The sequence below is a fragment of the Salmo salar genome, chromosome 15 (assembly GCF_965601325.2).
Source record: "Salmo salar chromosome 15, fSalSal1, whole genome shotgun sequence".
In the NCBI taxonomy this organism is placed as follows: domain Eukaryota; kingdom Metazoa; phylum Chordata; class Actinopteri; order Salmoniformes; family Salmonidae; genus Salmo; species Salmo salar.
In genome coordinates, this window is record NC_138305.1 from 88,048,309 (window position 1) to 88,067,496 (window position 19,188).

General features: G+C 42.8%; 2 protein-coding genes across 4 annotated transcripts in view; both read left to right on the plus strand.

The window, feature by feature from the left end:
- The window catches only part of LOC106572356 (disks large-associated protein 4), a 115,135-nt gene extending 104,028 nt beyond the window's left edge, over positions 1–11,107 (plus strand). The window contains exons 6-11 of the mRNA XM_014146417.3: positions 2,006–2,448; positions 2,573–2,664; positions 8,301–8,740; positions 10,083–10,174; positions 10,473–10,616; positions 10,825–11,107. Coding sequence (XP_014001892.1) covers positions 2,006–2,448; positions 2,573–2,664; positions 8,301–8,740; positions 10,083–10,174; positions 10,473–10,616; positions 10,825–11,043 — 1,430 coding nt within the window. The 3' untranslated portion in view covers positions 11,044–11,107. The remainder of the gene's footprint in view (positions 1–2,005; positions 2,449–2,572; positions 2,665–8,300; positions 8,741–10,082; positions 10,175–10,472; positions 10,617–10,824) is intronic.
- A 3,908-nt stretch (positions 11,108–15,015) lies between these two features.
- The window catches only part of LOC106572354 (6-phosphofructo-2-kinase/fructose-2,6-bisphosphatase 2), a 31,912-nt gene continuing 27,739 nt past the window's right edge, over positions 15,016–19,188 (plus strand). Inside the window, exons 1-3 of one of the 3 annotated variants that reach the window (XM_014146413.3) lie at positions 15,016–15,144; positions 16,849–17,165; positions 19,036–19,161. In XM_014146413.3, the coding sequence (XP_014001888.1) occupies positions 17,069–17,165; positions 19,036–19,161 (223 nt within the window). In that variant the 5' untranslated portion in view covers positions 15,016–15,144; positions 16,849–17,068. Of the gene's footprint in view, positions 15,145–16,848; positions 17,166–19,035; positions 19,162–19,188 lie in introns of those variants that run through there. The other 2 variants (XM_014146414.3, XM_014146415.3) reach the window with 2 other exon arrangements.

The following is a 19,188-nucleotide window of genomic DNA, read 5'->3' on the forward strand; positions in this document are numbered from 1 at the left end:
CCTGTGACTGTGTGTTTAGTCATGTGTGGGAGTATACTTGGCACCCATGTGACTTTGTGAATGTTGGAACTGGACCAGACCAGTGTAATTTTCCTTTCCTCTCCCATTTTCCCAGGCAGCCCTGTCAGTCCTCTCTCTTTCCAGGATCTGTTGATCCCACCCAGCCACACGGCCAGCTGTTTAAATTAGTGATGGGGGGGAATCGATACGGGTTACATATCGGGATATTATTTTTGACGATCGTTTTAACAATGTCGGCATATTATTTTTGCCCTAGTTTTTTTAACCTGACCAAAACAGCAGTATTTTTCTTTCACAGCTTGTTCTCCATCTTTTAAATAGGGAGCCAATTTGTTTTCAGCACTTTAATTTCCATGACCGATCAACTCGTTCTCATGGCTCTCGTCCCTCTTCAGTGGACACATGGTGAGCAATATGTTTGGGACATTGAATCGCGGTAAAATCACAGTATCAAATCACAATACATATTGAATCGCAATACTTATTGTATCGGCACATAACTATCGGGTCCCTGGCAATTCCCAGCCCTGGTTTAAATGGCAACTTATTTCTTACAAAAGGGCAAGCCTCTCCTTTAGTTTGCATTGTTATATCTAGCAGCAGCATATGCCCTGCCTGACCCAGTTTATGGGTTCTCTTTTGAGTTGTATTATGGTAATTACCTCTCTGTTTCACTCAGTAACCCTCCAATCAGTCACTGATGACAAGAACAGGGGCCAGGTCCACCCTCAAGCTCTAGGCTAGAGTGAAATCCCCTGCTCTTGAGTCAGACCTATTATTTCTCTTGCTGGTAATTCCCTCTTTGACTCCTCTTGGAAATGTTTGCAGTAAGATCAGCCTGGGGAGTGTCATGATTGTTTGTCAGTGTGTTATTGGTATCTCCAGGGGAAATGAGGAGGCTTATTCAGGGTTTTTCTGGATCAAAAAGGGGCTTAGGTGGTGGGTTTGGCAGGGAGCGTGGTAATGGGCACAGTTGAATTTGAGAATTCTAGAGGCCCCCCCACAACTTTTCCTGCAATTCTCTGAATTTCCCCATTGAGCCAAGATACATTTTTGCCGTTTTAAAGTTAAATCTGTGCAATTCTACACATTTTGCCATGAGCTGATAGAAAATGTTGCAGTTCAAGAGCAAATTCCCAGAAATTCTACATTCTGCCATGGAGCTGAGAGAATTTTGCACTTTTAAAGATAATTTCCTGAAGTTCTATCCATTTTGCCATGGCTAATGCTGTGTTCTTTTGCTGAAACTGAATATCAAAATCAATACTGGTAAATTCATTGTCTAGGGAATTTTATATTCCCCTGACTGTCTAGCTTTTGCTTTGGTGATTGTTAGTTCTCAAAGTCTTTATATATATTTTTTCTAAAATAATAGATTTTCTACATGCTTTATCTGGTTTTAGTCATTTATGTTTACACTGAAAGCGTTTCAGTTTTTTTTTGTACAGTTTGGAAACCAAGGGTTTCTATGGCAGAAAAATGTATGCTATTCATTCAACAACACAATCAATCTATCTGTGCAGTTTATCAGAAGTCAATGATCAATGGTTCTCTGAACTATCCTGCTGCTACTTCCATAATGAAGAATAGTGCATTTCCATTGGACACAGAATGTGTCTGACTTTCCCCCCCTTTTTATAGTCCCTTGAGAAAGATGATTGGGAGGGTAGGCAGTAGGCACTACTAGGCAGGTAAGGGATTCCCATAGGGACTGACTGACTGATGTCAATGGAACTGAAACAGCAGGTTTACAGGAAACATGGAGGTATGTGTGTGTTAGGCTTGGGAAAATATGTTTCGGAAAATTGGGTATGTTGTTATTTTATTTTTTAAGTTGCTTTAGAGCAGGCTGTCTTTGATCTGCCCTGTTCTTTTACAACTCAATTTAGCATGTTGTGGTGGTTCAGTTGGCACTACTTTAATTAACTTCCTGCTTTGTCCTGGTTCAGGTTTCATCTAATGGCACTTCCTTCCTCTTTCCCAGCACTCCCTAGGTGTGTAAGCAGCTCCTGTAAGAAGGGCCCACCACCGGTACCTCCGCGCACCACCTCCAAGCCCTACATCTCTGTGACGGTGCAGAGCAGCACAGAGTCGGCCCAGGACACATACCTGGACCAACAGGACCACCGCAGCGAGGCCAACAGCCAATCAGGACGCAGCAACTCATCCGATAGCCTCTGCAGCCTGCGTACAGGCAGCCTGGCCAAGGGCTCTCAACCCCGGGCCCTAGCCCCCGTCACTGCCCCTGTCCCTGCCCCAAGGGACTCCCACCCACTTCCCTTCTTCAGCACCACCACAAGTACTGGCACCCAGGTTGAGCCCCAGAATGACACTCTAAACCCAGGCCCCAGCCTCACTCCAGACCAGTCCCTAACCCTTCCAGAGCCTGTTCCCACAAAGAGGAAGCTCTCGTCTATCGGCATCCAGGTGAGCCCAGGAATCAATTTTCTAAATTGACTGTTAGTTTAGCTTTAATGTCTGTGATGCACTGTAATCTGTTGGGAGAATTCTTAGAATGACTGACTAATTTGTTGTAATGGTTGACTCATAGGTGGACTGCGTTCAGCCAATCCAGAGAGAGGTTCAACCGCCCCCCTCGACCAAGTTCCAGTCTATTGGAGTGCAGGTGGAGAACGGCAGGCCGTAAGTCAAATCCTTATCAACACAAGATAATCTCAATCAGCTGTTCATAGCCACTTGCGTAATAGTCATTTATCATTTTCTAGGGATGTAATGATTCACCTATACACATCGGTCCCGATTCAAATGTTTAAGATGCAAGTGCAGCGGTCCACAGACACCAAACCAATGCAAATGAAGCATGCTAAGCATGCATCGGTCAGAAAACCCGATTTCCAACATTACGAATCGCTGGATCACTAAAATGTTTTGCTCATATTACGTTCTTTCTACCTTCTGAAAATACCTCACATTTCTGGTGACAACTGATGCGTCCTCTGTTAGTGTCGAACTGCATGTAACTTCATTGACAGTCATTGATCTACAAGTCATTTTGCATGCTGAACAACCCCAGACAATATCAGTAGTCTAGTCAAACTGCGCACTGTGCCCAGTTTCACCCGCTGACCGACGCGAAATAGGCTGCCTTTTCCTGATCTTGCACATCTACGTGGCACCTTCATTGTTCAAATGCTAAAATGCCTTGTATGATACAGTATTAAGCTTTATTAGTTGTGACAACCTGTGTAATTTGCTAGGTTATTATCTAGGCACTGTTTTACCGGAATAAAAATAAGCTACTGGAGACCTGGGGTTGGAACCGACTCAGGGAACAGAACTGAAAACAAGAACATAATGACATTTTTCCAGAAACAGAACCAGGAACGAAAGTGATCTATACTGTTCTGGAACAGAACTGTTATTTTAAAAGCATGGGAACTGCGGATTTTTTTTCCAGTTCCACAAAAAATCACGAATTGCCCATGCGCAAAGCCCTCTCTCACTCAGAAACGTATTCCAGTGTCTGCCTGCCAGCTGAAAATCTGTGTGTGTGGGTTACCTGCCCCTTCCCCTTCCGAAGCATAGTCTACTGACTTTACAAGAAGTTGGGGAGATTTTTAATTGGAGAATAATTTATGAACTTTTTTTAATGCTAAGGATACTGTAATTATCAGGTTTCACATCGGATTTATTAATTAAAAAAAGGCAAGACGTGTTTTTATTTGAATTCTGGTGCCACTCAGCTAGCTCACTAACAAGCTTGTGTCTGCAAACTATCATCTGGCTATACCTGCTGAGCGGAGCTTACGATATAGATTTTATTTTGATCAGGTTACATTTCATTTTTTTGCAATCAGTGTATATGGTCATTGTTAGATTTACAGGGTAAAGTTGATAATTTCAGAACGAGGCACACTGCATGGTCAGAGCGAGAGGAGAAGATATTTAAGTCCAAACAGTTTTTAAGATGGGGGGGGGGGGGGGGGGGGGTGAAATCCAAAGTTGTTCTATATATTAATTGGCTATGTCATAGCTAATTTGTAAATCATTAAATATTGATACGTTACTAGCTAGTGCTGAGCGATTAACCAACATTTCGGTTATTTTTCTTTTTTTAAACAACGTCTGTTCAATTATTTGAAATACGTTCGTTTTTTTGTTGTTGCTGTGAGCGCAATGCACACATTGCACAGTTTCTCTAGAGATGAATTAGCTTGAACTGTGCAATGTAGTAGGGAGTTGTAGTTTCCGATAGGCCTATATTCTACATAGTTCAGCGCATACAACCTGGTGATTAACTCCAATGACCATAATCCATTGCGCATCTACTTGTCCGGTCTTTCTTTTATGCCTGCTGCGGAAGAGACAAGAATGAACATGAGGGGATATAGAGAGCAGTTGTTGCTTCATGAGGTAACTCTACCTGAAAATACATTATCTAAGTGATTGATAGTTGGTATTCGGCAGTCCATAAAAGTATGCTGTATTTACTTTGAAGAACTACAAAATACTTATTTTGTCAGACAGAATAGGCAGCAGATCTGTAGAGATGAGATGATAACTTGGAATGAAATGATAGTCATCAAATAAACAAATGTAATATACACAACAATTGAAATATATTTTATTAAAGTAATGTGAATAAATGATGGTTAATAAGTGATAAGCAGTACCATCGTGGGACTTTTATTAATTGTTTTATTCTGTTACAAATGATTGCCATGACTTTTTTATATATATATATATATATATATATATATATATATATATATATATATATATATATATATATATATATATATATATATAATTGAACCGAAACCAAACCAACCTCAATGTTAAAAAAAAGAAAAAGTTTAACCTTTATTTAATCAGGCAAGTCAGTTAAGAACAAACTCTTATTTATAATGACGGCCTACACCGGCCAAACCCGGACGACACTGGGCCAATTGTGCACCGCCCTATGGGACTCCCAATCACGTCCGGTTGTGATACAGTCTGGATTCAAACCAGGGTGTCTGTAGTGACGCCTCTAGCACTGTGATGCAGTGCCTTAGACCGCTGCGCCACTCGGGAGCCCAACGGCACTAATCGCTCAGCACTATTACTAACTCAAACGCATAATCTGCAGAGATTACAAGTTAATTAGTGGGTGCTGGTGATATCAGAACCAAAGTGGGGAGAGAGAAAACATGGGCAACATTGCGTCCCCCCCCAATCTGATAGTAGTGGGGTGGTAGATGCTTAGTTTCAATTATGGCTCAGATCAGGTGCCTACATAGTACATACATCATTTTATACACACACACACACACACACACACACACACACGAGGGCCGGGATGTTACCAGTATCGCGATACTCGTTACTGTTGTGGCGAGGAAACAAAACACGAAGAGGATATAACTTCTTTAAGAAAACAGCCCTAATGTTGGAAACTAACATCATTGTTTCCAAGCTATATCACACAATATATTACATACAGTAGGTTCTTAAAGGACTGACTAGTAAGGGACGCTTCGTGTTTTCATTTTTGCCATGGAAAGAATATTGCGATACTGGTATCGTCACAGCCCTAACACTCACAAGTCAGCTCAGACAGATCCAGCTCAGACAGATCCAGCTCAGACAGATCCAGCTCAGACAGATCCAGCTCATGAGCTCCATCAGCAGCACATTTGAATTTTGGATGGAAAATGAATGCGTTTATATAACAGATCGTATTGCACCGAAACGCATCGATTCGTTCTCTAATCAAACCAAATCATTTCAAACCAAAAAGTTTGGTTCCTGTATCATATCGAAGCCCATGTATCTAGATGCGTATGGAATCGTCTTGAACGGGAAAGATGCACATCCCTGTCATTTTCACATTGGAGACCTTGATGTTTTCAGTTACGTTTCCTTCACAATCTTTAAATTGAACTGCTTCACATTTGTTTCCATCTCCTGCTGTGTTCAACTGTTACTCATCCATCCATCCACACCCTCCGTAATCCCTATTTCCTCCCTCCATCCCTTAGTCCCTCCCCTCCTGCCCTGGCATGGCTTCAGCCTGTTTGGTCCAGGCAGTTACAGTGGGGGAAAAAAGTATTTGATCCCCTGCTGATTTTGTACGTTTGCCCACTTACAAAGAAATGATCAGTCTATAATTTTAATAGTAGGTTTATTTGAACAGTGAGAGACAGAATAACAACAAAAAAATCCAGAAAAACGCATGTCAAAAATGTTATAAAATGATTTGCATTTTAATGAGGGAAATAAGTATTTGACACCTCTGCAAAACATGACTTAGTACTTGGTGGCAAAACCCTGGCAATCACAGAGGTCAGACGTTTCTTGTAGTTGGCCACCAGGTTTGCACACATCTCAGGAGGGATTTTGTCCCACTCCTCTTTGCAGATCTTCTCCAAGTCATTAAGGTTTCGAGGCTGACGTTTGGCAACTCGAACCTTCAGCTCCCTCCACAGATTTTCTATGGGATTAAGGTCTGGAGACTAGGCCACTCAGGACCTTAATGTGCTTCTTCTTGAGCCACTCCTTTGTTGCCTTGGCCGTGTGTTTTGGGTCATTGTCATGCTGGAATACCCATCCACAACCCATTTTCAATGCCCTCGCTGAGGGAAGGAGGTTCTCACCCAAGATTTGATGGTACATGGCCCCGTCCATCGTCCCTTTGATGCGGTGAAGTTGTCCTGTCCCCTTAGCAGAAAAACACCCCCAAAGCATAATGTTTCCACCTCCATGTTTGACGGTGGAGATGGTGTTCTTGTGGTCATAGGCAGCATTCCTCCTCCTCCAAACACGGCGAGTTGAGTTGGTGCCAAAGAGCTCCATTTTGGTCTCATCTGACCATAACACTTTCACCAGTTGTCCTCTGAGTCATTCAGATGTTCATTGGCAAACTTCAGACGGGCATGTATATGTGCTTTCTTGAGCAGGGGGACCTTGCGGGCGCTGCAGGATTTCAGTCCTTCGCGGCGTAGTGTGTTACCAATTGTTTTCTTGGTGACTATGGTCCCAGCTGCCTTGAGATCATTGACAAGATCCTCCCGTGTAGTTCTGGGCTGATTCCTCACCGTTCTCATGATCATTGCAACTCCACGAGGTGAGATCTTGCATGGAGCCCCAGGCCGAGGGATATTGACAGTTCTTTTGTGTTTCTTCCATTTGCGAATAATCGCACCAAATGTTGTCACCTTCTCACCAAGCTGCTTGGCGATGGTCTTGTAGCCCATTCCAGCCTTGTGTAGGTCTACAATCTTGTCCCTGACATCCTTGGAGAGCTCTTTGGTCTTGGCCATGGTGGAGAGTTTGGAATCTGATTGATTGCTTCTGTGGACAGGTGTCTTTTTTACAGGTAACAAGCTGAGATTAGGAGCACTCCCTTTAAGAGTGTGCTCCTAATCTCAGCTCGTTACCTGTATAAAAGACACCTGGGAGCCAGAAATCTTTCTGATTGAGAGGGGGTCAAATACTTATTTCCCTCATTAAAATGGAAATCAATTTATAACATTTCTGATATGTGTTTTTCTGGATATTTTTGTTGTTATTCTGTCTCTCACTGTTCAAATAAACCTACCATTAAAATTATAGACTGGTCCTTTCTTTGTCAGTGGGCAAACATACAAAATCAGCAGGGGATCAAATACTTTTTTCCCCCACTGTACCAAGGTCACTCAGCAGTCACTCTGAGCTAGCGCTGGCAGCAGTACAGTGTTAGTGTAGCGTCTCTCTGTCTCTCTCTCGGTCTGTCTGATTGGTGGCCTTTCTCTTGTTTTGGCTACAGTGGAGGAGGCAGAGTGCTGTGAAGAACTGGCCATTTAAACAGCCTAGTACAGAGTAATTCTCCCTAATCACATTGGTTGGACTGTATTGCCCACTTCGTCTGTTCTCCCTATCACTGACCGCTGTAATCTTGTCCTTTCTCTCGATTCATCTTTCTCTCTCTTTCCTGCATGCTTACTCAGTCACCCTCTCATCATGCCGTTTCTCTGCTTTTACTGCAGAGGCAAAGAGAAAGGCAATGTGCTTTCAGCACTCATGTCCTTGATCTATCAGTCAAACTCCACTTCATAACGATGGCTTTCTGTATGCCTGTCGTTGGGAGAAGTCTGATCTAGCACTAATGGCTGAATACAAACTGTCCTTGGTCTATTTATTAACATAAAGTCTGTTCCAGTAATCTCTGGACCACAGTAGTCAGAGATTGGGGCAGTGATTTGTGGTCGTCAGGCCCCAAGGTCAACCTTATTACATCCACAGTAAATGATCTCCGAACTGCACCAATACTAATTTATGTGTGTGTGTCCGTCCAGACTCAGCCGGGCCAGCAGCATGGCCTCCAGACAGAACACGGAGACAGAGCCTCAGGACTCGCAACAAGACGCCCATCCCTCAGAAAACAACAGTAGAGCCAACTGCAACAGCCAGCCGGTAGATCCCGCCCCCGCTGCCTCCAACGGTGAGGATAGCGCGATGGCATGGCATCCCCCCAAACATGCCCCAGTCCAGGCCAGAGTGTCTGCCTCCCCCCCAGAGAGATTGGACCCGGCCCTGGACCCCTCCTCCCTGCCCCCTCCAGACCCCAGCTTGGAGAGTGGCAGTGTCCAGGGAGATGCAGCCCAGCCCGGCACGCCCACCTGCCTCCGGGATGGCAACTGGTTCCTCAAACTACTACAGGCTGAGACGGCACGTATGGAGGGCTGGTGTCAACAGATGGAGCAGGAAACCAAAGACAAGGACATCTCAGAGGAGGGTAAGACACAATACACCATACTCACTCTAACCAGCTAAATGTATACAAGACTGTAGACTATACTCATTCTGATAGGCATACAGAGGTTTTTCAGAGAGTAAGAGAGAGTCTATCATACTCACTCTAAACAGGAGACCTCTATACATTAGACAGAGATACAATCTCCTATCAGTGAATACCTTGTCAGTTCTGTGACATGTGGAATTGGTATTGAGATGATGTCCTCATCCCTGAAGCCCTAAGACAATACACAGTCCATATCAGCTCCTGTCTGTTGTGGAGATTGGAGAAGGCAGGACAGGCTCATTTAATGCTAATAGTTAACGGCTAACGCTGCTCATTACCTCCTTCAGTCTAATGGCACTACTGCAGACGGACTCTTTGATCCTCCAAGATCTGGCTCAGGCAGGCAGGTAGATGATCTACTTCTGTGTCAGGCAGGTGGATAATCTACCCCTGTGTCGGGCAGGTGGATAATAATACCCCTGTGTCGGGCAGGTGGATAATAATACCCCTGCGTCGGGCAGGTGGATAATAATACCCCTGCGTCGGGCAGGTGGATAATAATACCCCTGCGTCGGGCAGGTGGATAATAATACCCCTGCGTCGGGCAGGTGGATAATAATACCCCTGCGTCGGGCAGGTGGATAATAATACCCCTGCGTCGGGCAGGTGGATAATAATACCCCTGCGTCGGGCAGGTGGATAATAATACCCCTGCGTCGGGCAGGTGGATAATAATACCCCTGCGTCGGGCAGGTGGATAATAATACCCCTGCGTCGGGCAGGTGGATAATAATACCCCTGCGTCGGGCAGGTGGATAATATACCCCTGCGTCGGGCAGGTGGATAATATACCCCTGCGTCGGGCAGGTGGATAATATACCCCTGCGTCGGGCAGGTGGATAATATACCCCTGCGTCGGGCAGGTGGATAATATACCCCTGCGTCGGGCAGGTGGATAATATACCCCTGCATTGCAGTTATTGAATGTGTAATGAACAGGATTGACTCCCACATCAGGTTATTCCACAGCAGACCTGTATTGTATGATCTTACTCATGCAAATGTTAATACTGAAATAAAAGTGTATAAAAAGTAATTTTTATAACTTTTGGGGGAAAAAAGGTTAGTCATTTATTCTATGGATGAAGTGTGTCACCAGCAATGTAAATTATATGCTGTAATGAAAATGGTAATTAAGGACAAAGGTCAGAAATGCCACAACCATACAATTTTAAGGGCATTTTATATTTGCATAAAAAAATATTGCGCTCTGTGCCCATTTAGAGAACCTGCATGTTGTTGTGATGGCTGACTGGCTGTTGTTTTCTGTGTGTAGTGATGGGGACGGTCCGCAGTGCAGTGGGCAGTGCCCAGCTCCTCATAGCCCAGAAGTTCCAGCAGTTCAGAGGACTCTGTGATGAGAACCTGGTGAGTAGTATTAACCCTACAAACGCCCTCTTCCTCTGGCACATTTCAATGCACCTTTTTCAGTCTCAGCAGGTTGAGTTGGTTTAGAGCTCCCCCTGGTGTCAAAATACATGCATACTTCTAAGCAATGAGGCAACACACATCCATCTCTGTAACAGATGGCTAATATTGATGTTAAATCTGTATTTTCACTGTTTCACTTCCTGAAAGTGAGCCATGGCTGGAAAGGACTGAATAATGTCAGTGTGTCTAGACAAGCCAACTAGCACTGTCCTTCCTGTCACATCCTGTCTATTAGAATGTGAATGCCAACCCTCGGCCCACAGCCCAGGATCTGGCGGGGTTCTGGGACCTCCTGCAGCTCTCTGTAGAGGACATCAGTGTCAAATTTGACGAGCTCTGGCAACTCAAGGCCAACAACTGGCAGCTGCCAGAGAAGAAGGTATTGGACTCACACCACATATCACCTTGATAGATCCTGATTACTTATTACTATTATTATCATCCAAACCGCTTTCTATTTAATAAAACAAAAGACACTACGCACAAACACATCCTAGATATTCTTAATGGGTTTGCGTCCAACAATTCCCATGTCTCTCCATCCTAATCTCTTTCTCTTCATCCTAATATCTCTGTCTCATCCTCAGGGGGAGAGGAAGGTTGTTCCCCCCTCTGTGCCAAAGAAGACGTCCAAGCTGACCCCTGGGAAGGACCGGAGCGTGGACTCTGTGGTGGACAAGCAGCGGCAGGAGGCCAGGAAACGCCTGATGGCGGCCAAACGCGCGGCGTCGGTACGACAGAACTCTGCCACGGAAAGCTCAGACAGCATTGAGATTTACGTCCCCGAGGCCCAGACACGCCTCTGAGAACAGACCGCCACCGGCACTCTGCTCCCCCATGAAGGAACAGCCTCTCTCACCCAATATATATATATATATATATATATATATATATATATATATATATATATATATATATATATATATATATATATATATATATATATATATATATATATATATATATATATATATATATATATATATATATATATATATATATATATATATATATATATATATATATATATATATATATTACACACACACACACACACACACACTGCTCCCCATGAAGGAACAGCCTCACACCCAGGGGTACAGAGCCCGGTCCCCTAATGGCAGCGCAGCATACAATCAGAGTAGAACCCAGGAGAGCACAGGCATGCTAAAAATACAGAACAATGCAAAACCACTTCCTTCCTGGCTGCCATGGAGATGGAGACCTCAACAGACATTTAATACTATTGTTATTACTATTAATATTATAATTATTATTATCTCCTCCTGAAATACATCAAGACTGTCTTAAATGTGCATCTTGGATAAAAGGACATCCTTATTCCTTGTCAGCTGAAGAATCTTGGTATCCCAGAAGTTTACTCTCTTCTCACCCCCTCACTTCTTCTGAGTCTGCGAGCTGGGCTGGGCTAGTCCAGGCAGCCTCTCTCGTTTACCACACACACTCAGGATACACACAGGTGTACTCATTCACTGTCCACACAGTCTTCCTATTTTCTCTTTGTATTAGGCTGCCACTCCATTGGTTGTGGACGATAAGCTTTACTCTGTATGGAATCTATATGAGATGGTGTTGTCGTGTACTAAGGAAGACCGTAGCATTCTATCTATCTCAAACTGGTTACCATAATAGTTTTGTAAATGTTCTTTACCAGATTGTTTGTTAGACAAGGTCCAGTGTTCAGTACTAAGGTAGTTTTTCTATAGACCAAGTACATGTACTGTCATGATGATATTCGCACATGATGCAATCATTCTCTCTCTCTCATAAACACGCACTATGCTGTCTGTCAGTGTCTGTGCAGACTCATGTTTTATGTCTTCTATGCCCTTTTGAGGGAAGAAGAGAGATTACCAGGGCCAGCTGATGTGCGCTAAGGTAGGAATGTAATATGCATTGAAAATAACTTGATAACTGCACCTTTCACGCCACCTGTTTACCAGGTTACTTTACCCATATTTGTTGCAGGGGACCATGAGGTATTGTGCACCACTTAATTACAACATTCCCTGTTTCCTACTCAACCTCCAGTACATTTGAATCAGAAAGTGGAATCAACTATAAGCTCTCCTTTTTTCCTGATTACCTAGACTGGTTTATTTTCAGCGGCGTTGGCCAGAGCTCTGCCAGTGGTTTTGGGAGACAACTCGTATAAGCAATAAGTAAAATGGGATGTTTGACCTAGCGATGTAAAAATGATTCTGATGCCCCGTCAAAAAGCAACAACCCCTAGCCCCTAAATTTTCAGTGTTCTCAGATCTGAAGTGATAGGTGAAAGTCAAACAATATGTGATGAGTCTACCTTGTCTTACAATGTTCCATGAGGAGCTTCAACTATTCTTCTTCCTCCTGTCTAATGCTTAGGCTATAAGCTATTTTCTCCAGGTGAGCCCGCAGTCACTTAACAAGCCAACAGTCGAACAAATCATAACAGCGCTTTGGTCATCATACACCATTAATAACCACTACTTCATTGGTCAAAGCCTTAACACCAACTGTCAAATTAATAATTATCCAAAAGAATGACAACATAGCATTTCTTAGTTTCTAATGTATGCTATGTATCACTTATCTGTGCATTGAAAAGGTCTAAGAATCAAAATGTTTCAGACTATACTCGAGATGAATTAATGTACTCTTATTATGGTGTCTGGCTGGCAGTTTGACGTCTTATTCCTGTGTACAGACAGAGGCACATTGTGGAGATAATTTTTTTAAACATTTTGTATGAGACATTTTCTGTGACTGGTTTGAATTGACCATGCAGTCAGCCAAAAACCACTAGACTGTTTTGACCTGTGCCACAGGTTATATTGGTCTTTTTCTGGATTTGGAGAGAATTGATGGTGCTTTATAGGATTGTACTGTGGTGTGGAGTTTGAATGCCTTCTTAGAGAAACATGTCAGCATCATTGAAAAAGAGGTGTATTCACACTATCACACTACAGCATACATGTGTATATGAGCTTTCAGCTTTGCATTTCTCGTAACATGAGTCATTTTTCTCATGAATTGCCATGTTCCACTCATTCGCTGAATTCCAACTCAACCCTCTAGCCTAGGCACTCCTGTTAGATCTGAAATGATTGGATCGGTATGGAGAAATTCCACCCAGTCTGTCAGAACTAAAGAACCTCTGATCAGAAGGCAAAGTGCCGCGATTACGTTATTGCACAAAGCTATGCGAGGGATTGATTTGGAATTTTGAAAAATATCTGCAATTTCAGGATCTCAATGCAACTTGTCCCCTTGAAGAGCTGGCTCTCCTCCTAAATGGCTAACACCTGTGCCACAACAAGGCTGCCCTCAAAGTGCTCGTGTGATCCACAGTCAGTTTTGTATTTTTAGCTCATAATGTAAAATATGGCAATTAGTAGAACTGGGAAAGCAGCTGATGCAGGAGCACCAGTATGTTAATTATTGTTTGTTTATTTGTAATACATCAAATACGGATGTGTACATTTCATTGTCCAAAGAAATCATTAAACATCCCTTTGTTACATCTCCTTGTCACCACCATTATTATACTCATTGCTATATGTAATATTAGCTGAGATGTTAATATTACCGATAAAATCGCTGTCTTCAATGATATTTAGCTGTATGTTAGCTCATGTTTTGTTATATCTCTCTTTTGAATGGCCTTCCTCATAGCTCAGAACAAGAGTCATGCAAAGATCCTACTGAGATCATAGTACCAATCACAATTTGTTGTCTGTCTGGGGATGGAGACTAGTCTGTATTCAGTCTCATGTCATTTCAGGGTTGGTGAATTGGTCTCAGATTTCATGTTCTCTTCAATCATACAGTCAGAAGTGTTAAAGACTGGTCTCTGCATGGCACTGGTATAGCATAGAATCTAGAACCTAGACCAGAACATTGTTTCCTTCAGAATCAGGAGCCTGGAAGAATGGAACCTTTTTTTATTCGCCCACTACTTCAAGAGAAAATGGCCTGATCAGGGATATTCAGGCAGTTTGTATACAGTATGCTTTGTGTTATAAAGGGCTATAATGGGCATATGAAGGGGCAACCCCTGATGTCATATACCCTGTTGAGACAGTGACTTTGGACAATGCAAAACACTTCAGCCATCTGGCTTGGATTTTTTTGGAACTAATGGTCTGGATTGTATCAATAATGTCAAAAACATTTTGCCACGCATCACTTTCAGGGTAATGATGGGACACTAAATAAATTCCCTGAAGAACTTTTCTATGGTAGTAGAAAATCTCACTTACCTGACTGTAGATATACCTCCTTAGACTTGTCACTGGTGATCACACCATACCCATTGACCAACTCCTCTTTGAGAGATGCAAATAGTGAAACATGCATAAACAAATTAGACAGAGGGCCATTTAGAAACTACTGGTCATTATTTTACAAATCAAGCACATATTCTACTGGTTGTTCATATGTTATGGTATACTAGTTATTTTGAAAGAATAAAGAATTGTAATTACCAGTAAAATGTCCTATTAATTTTCAGTGTGTGAATACAGTTGAGTAAGCAAAACAATGTACAGTAACTAAATAAATAGCGAAACGTATCATAGCGCTACCCCTACTGGCTTCAAGATGGTAGGCCTAATTGACCGTAGACAAACTAGAAAATGAAAGGCTATTTTCTTATTTTAGATATACCAATAAAATGTGTGTGTGACATAAAACAGAGCGTTTCTCATTCCTAAATATCATATTATTCATGTGTGCATTGTCAGCGCGCATATTGATTCGTTTCCTGCGGACGCCGGGAGGAGGAGCCACACATTAAAAGAGGATGAAGAACACTTCGAAGCGCACTGATTAAATACTGTACTGAATCAAAAGTGACACACCAAACAGATAGCTACATTTGTGTGGACTCACCTGTCGTCATTTAGGTAAGTGCTGCTGAATACTATCTGCCGTGCGTAGGTGAATCGCGATGTTGTTGCTCTGAAAATAAAGTTAAGTCCTCAAGTTATTGTATAAAACAAGCGTGTGTCATAGCTATGGACATGTAAAAAAATAAGTAAACCAACCGGTCACTTTCTTCAGATGTAAAGTGGGATTCAACATGCTTAGCTAGCTAACATTAGCTACATAGCTTTAGCACTAACAGTAGGCATATAAGCTAACGTTAATAACTAGCTAGCTAAACTGCTTGTGAAATACACTACATGGTCAAAGGTATGTGGACACCTGCTTGTCGAACATCTCATTAAAAAAATCATGCTGCTACAACAGCCTCTACTCTTCTGGGAAGGCTTTCCACTAGATATTGGAACATTGTTGCAGGGACTTGCTTTCATTCAGCAACAAGAGCATTAGTGCGGTCGGCACCGATGTTGGGCGTTTAGGCCTGGCTTTCAGTCGGCGTTCCAATTCATCCCAAAGGTGTTTGATGGGGTTGAGGTCAGGGCTCTGTGCAGGCCAGTCAAGTTCTTCCACACCGATCTCAACAAACTATTTCTGTATGGACCTCGCTTTGTGCACAGGAGCATTGTTATGCTGAAACAGGAAAGGGCCTTCCCCAAACTGTAGCCACAAAGTTGGAAGTACAGAATCGTCTAAAATGTCATTGTATGCTGTAGTGTTAAGATTTCCCATCACTGGAGATAAGGAGCCTTGCCTGAACCATGAAAAACAGCCCCAGACCATTATTCCTCCTCCACCAAACTTTACAGTTGGCACTATGCATTGGGGTAAGTAGCGTTTGCATCCGCCAAACCCAGATTCTGTCAGACTGACAGATGGTGAAGCGTGATTCATCACTCCAGAGAACGTGTTTCCACTGCTCCAGAGTCCAATGGCGGCAAGCTTTACACCACTCCAGCCAACGCTTGGCATTGCGCACGGTGGTCTTAGGCTTGTTTGTGGCTGCTCGGCAATGGAAACCCATTTCATGAAGCTCCCTGCAAACAGTTCTTGTGTTGACTTTGCTTCCAGAGGCAATTTTTACACGGTACGTGATTCTGCACTCGGCAGTCCCATTGTGTGAGCTTGTGTGGCATACCACTTCGCGGCTGAGCCGTTGTTGCTCTTAGACATTTTTCGACTTCACAATAACAGCATTTACAGTTGACCGGGGAAGCTCTAGCAGGGCAGAAATTTGATGAACTGACTTGTTGGGAATGTGGCATCCTATGACGCTGCCATGTTGAAAGTCGAGTAGCTTTTCAGTAAGGCCGTTCTACTACTAATGTTTGTCTATGGAGATTGCATGGCGGTATGCTCAATTTCATACACCTGTCAGCAAGGGGTGTGGCTGAAATAGCCCAATCCACTAATTTGAAGGGGTGTCCACATACTTTTGACCATGTAGTGTATCTACTCAGCTAGCTAGCTATGATTGAAAGTAAACAAACGAATGTGGGAAGATGAACTAAACAACTAGCTAGCTAGATGCTGATGCAGGGATTTCTCAAGTAATTTGATTTAGCCTAGAAGTTTGAGATGTTAAACGTTTCTAATCTTTTACAAGCCTTGTCAGCCAAGTGTTGTCATCTCTGTACGTTACTGAAGCGTACTGTACTCTCATAGTGTACCATTGTTTTAAAAAGTAAAACCCTCAACATTGACTTTATCTGTAAAATCCTCTGCAGAGAGATGATGATGACCTCACTCAGCTAGAGTGACCTGACCTCCCGGTCCCAGAGCATCCTCAGCCAGGCAACCCAGCCGTGACAGAACCAGTCATTGGACAGCACAATAGTTTAATATATATGCCATTTAGCAGACGCTTTTATCCAAAGCGACTCGTCCGTGCATACATTTTACGTATGGGTGGTCCCACAGTGACAGTGTTCAATTTCTACTAGCATCATGGCTGCCAGTCAGCAGAAAGGCACTGCAGTGCTGGAAACCTCAACAGAGGGAAAGAGAACAGAGCTCAGGGCCAATGAAGTACAGAAGAAATGCTGTAAGTACTGTGTGTCTGGGTCTTCCAGAATCATGTTCCAGTCTGGTCCCTTTCCTATGTTAACCCAATTAGGTTAAACGTTAACTCATTGCCAGATGCATCAATCTGATCTTTGGGTATTCATTGTAAGCTGTCTTCCTCTAAATGCATAACCATTCAGACCTTTTTTGTCACGACATAATGCAATTGTGTTGATTAAGTGTATTGAATTGGTCTTGGGCTGCTGTGCAAATTTGACATTTAGAAATGAACATGAAGTGCCCTTTTTCAAGTAGTAATCAGTCCTATTTTTTTGTCTCGCTGGCTTTCAAAAGGTGAAAACAGGTGCATGTGCGATCGTATGTCACTACCCTCCCTCCCCTGTGATGCAACGTGACACTAGGCATCTCTTGTCTCCCTACCTGCCTCTATAGCGTGTGAAAGGTGCTCGATAGATTTATTATTATTATTATTATACCTTTATTTCAACAAGGAACACAGACTGAGGCCAAGGTCTCTTTTACAGCTGGGCCCTGCGTATACATGTTTACGCATACAGTTTAGGTACAATGATTAAAAAACTAAACAAGACAAACAAAACAATCACAGATAACACAAAAAGAAATACAGCAACAGATTTCATTTACGCATATGTTATTCTACTAACAGCACAAGAACTTGCATTACCCGAAACAGTTACAAGCAATATAAAAATGCTCCAATAAATATTTAAAATGAGCAAGGGGGACAAGAGTCTGAAGTTTAAGTTTAGTCTGCAGGCTATTCCATAAGCAAGGAGCATAACAGGAAAAGGCAGACATACCCAACTCTGTGGAAATCACATGGGCCTCATATCTTAACTGCCAAAATAAAGGAAACACCAACAGTGTCTTAGTAGTGCGTTGGGCCACCACGAGCCGCCAGCACAGCATCAATGCGCATTGGCATAGATTCTACAAGTGTCTGGAACTCTATTGGAGAGATGTGACACCATTCTTCCATGAGAAATTCCATCATTTGCTGTATTTATGGTGGTGGAAAACGCTGTCTCAGGTGTCGCTCCAGAATCTCCCATAAGTGTTGAATTGGGTTGAGATCTGGTGACTGGGACACACAAACATACACATTTTAAACCCACTATGCTCCTTTGGGAACCCTCTTTCAAAGTCACTAATATCTTCTATCCATGGTAGCCAAAATAATGGGGAAATGGGCGTTTTTATACATGGCCCTAAGCATGTGTGGAAGCACCTGCTTTCAATACACTTTATCCCTCATTTACTCAAGTGTTACCTTTATTTTGGCAGTTACCAGTAGATTATATGTGATGTATGCAGTCACCAGTGAGTGTGTTTTGGCAATAACAAAATGTCATTCCCAGTTAAACAAGTCTGCGCAGAATGGACTGGAAAGTTAATGCCAATCTGGAGACTCATACTTCATACTCACACAAACGTATTCATTGGCTGCTCGATAACATCTAGATTTTTAAACCACCTTGCTGGTTCTAGAAATGTAACATGTGACCATCATGCATGGCCTTGTTAAGCATAGCAAGGGTTTGTTTGCAATGGACTGAGGATGGGTGTTGGTGGGCTTTCTTGAATCTACAGTAACATACTAAAGAAGAGCGACAACCCTCATAACACCAGGCTTTATTTTTACTTTTCTGGGCAAGAATGTAACAGTGTCTGTGGTCAGTCAGTTGCTAAGCAGCTACTAGTGATTACATCTGAATGGGGGGGGGGAACAGGAATAACTAAAAATGGATAAACTGTTTGACTTTCATTTTTAAAGATGGACTTATTGTCATTGTTTATACCTTGGCCTACATTCTATTGGTATTTCAAAGTAAGTTGTTTGGTTGTGAGTGATGCGTCTTTGTGAACAGCATGGGCCTCTTATATGACCAACTCCCCCACTGTGATTGTGATGATTGGTCTTCCTGCCAGAGGGAAAACCTACATGTCCAAGAAGCTGACCCGCTACCTCAACTGGATAGGAGTGCCAACCAAGGGTTAGTATAGAGGCATCACTGTATGTA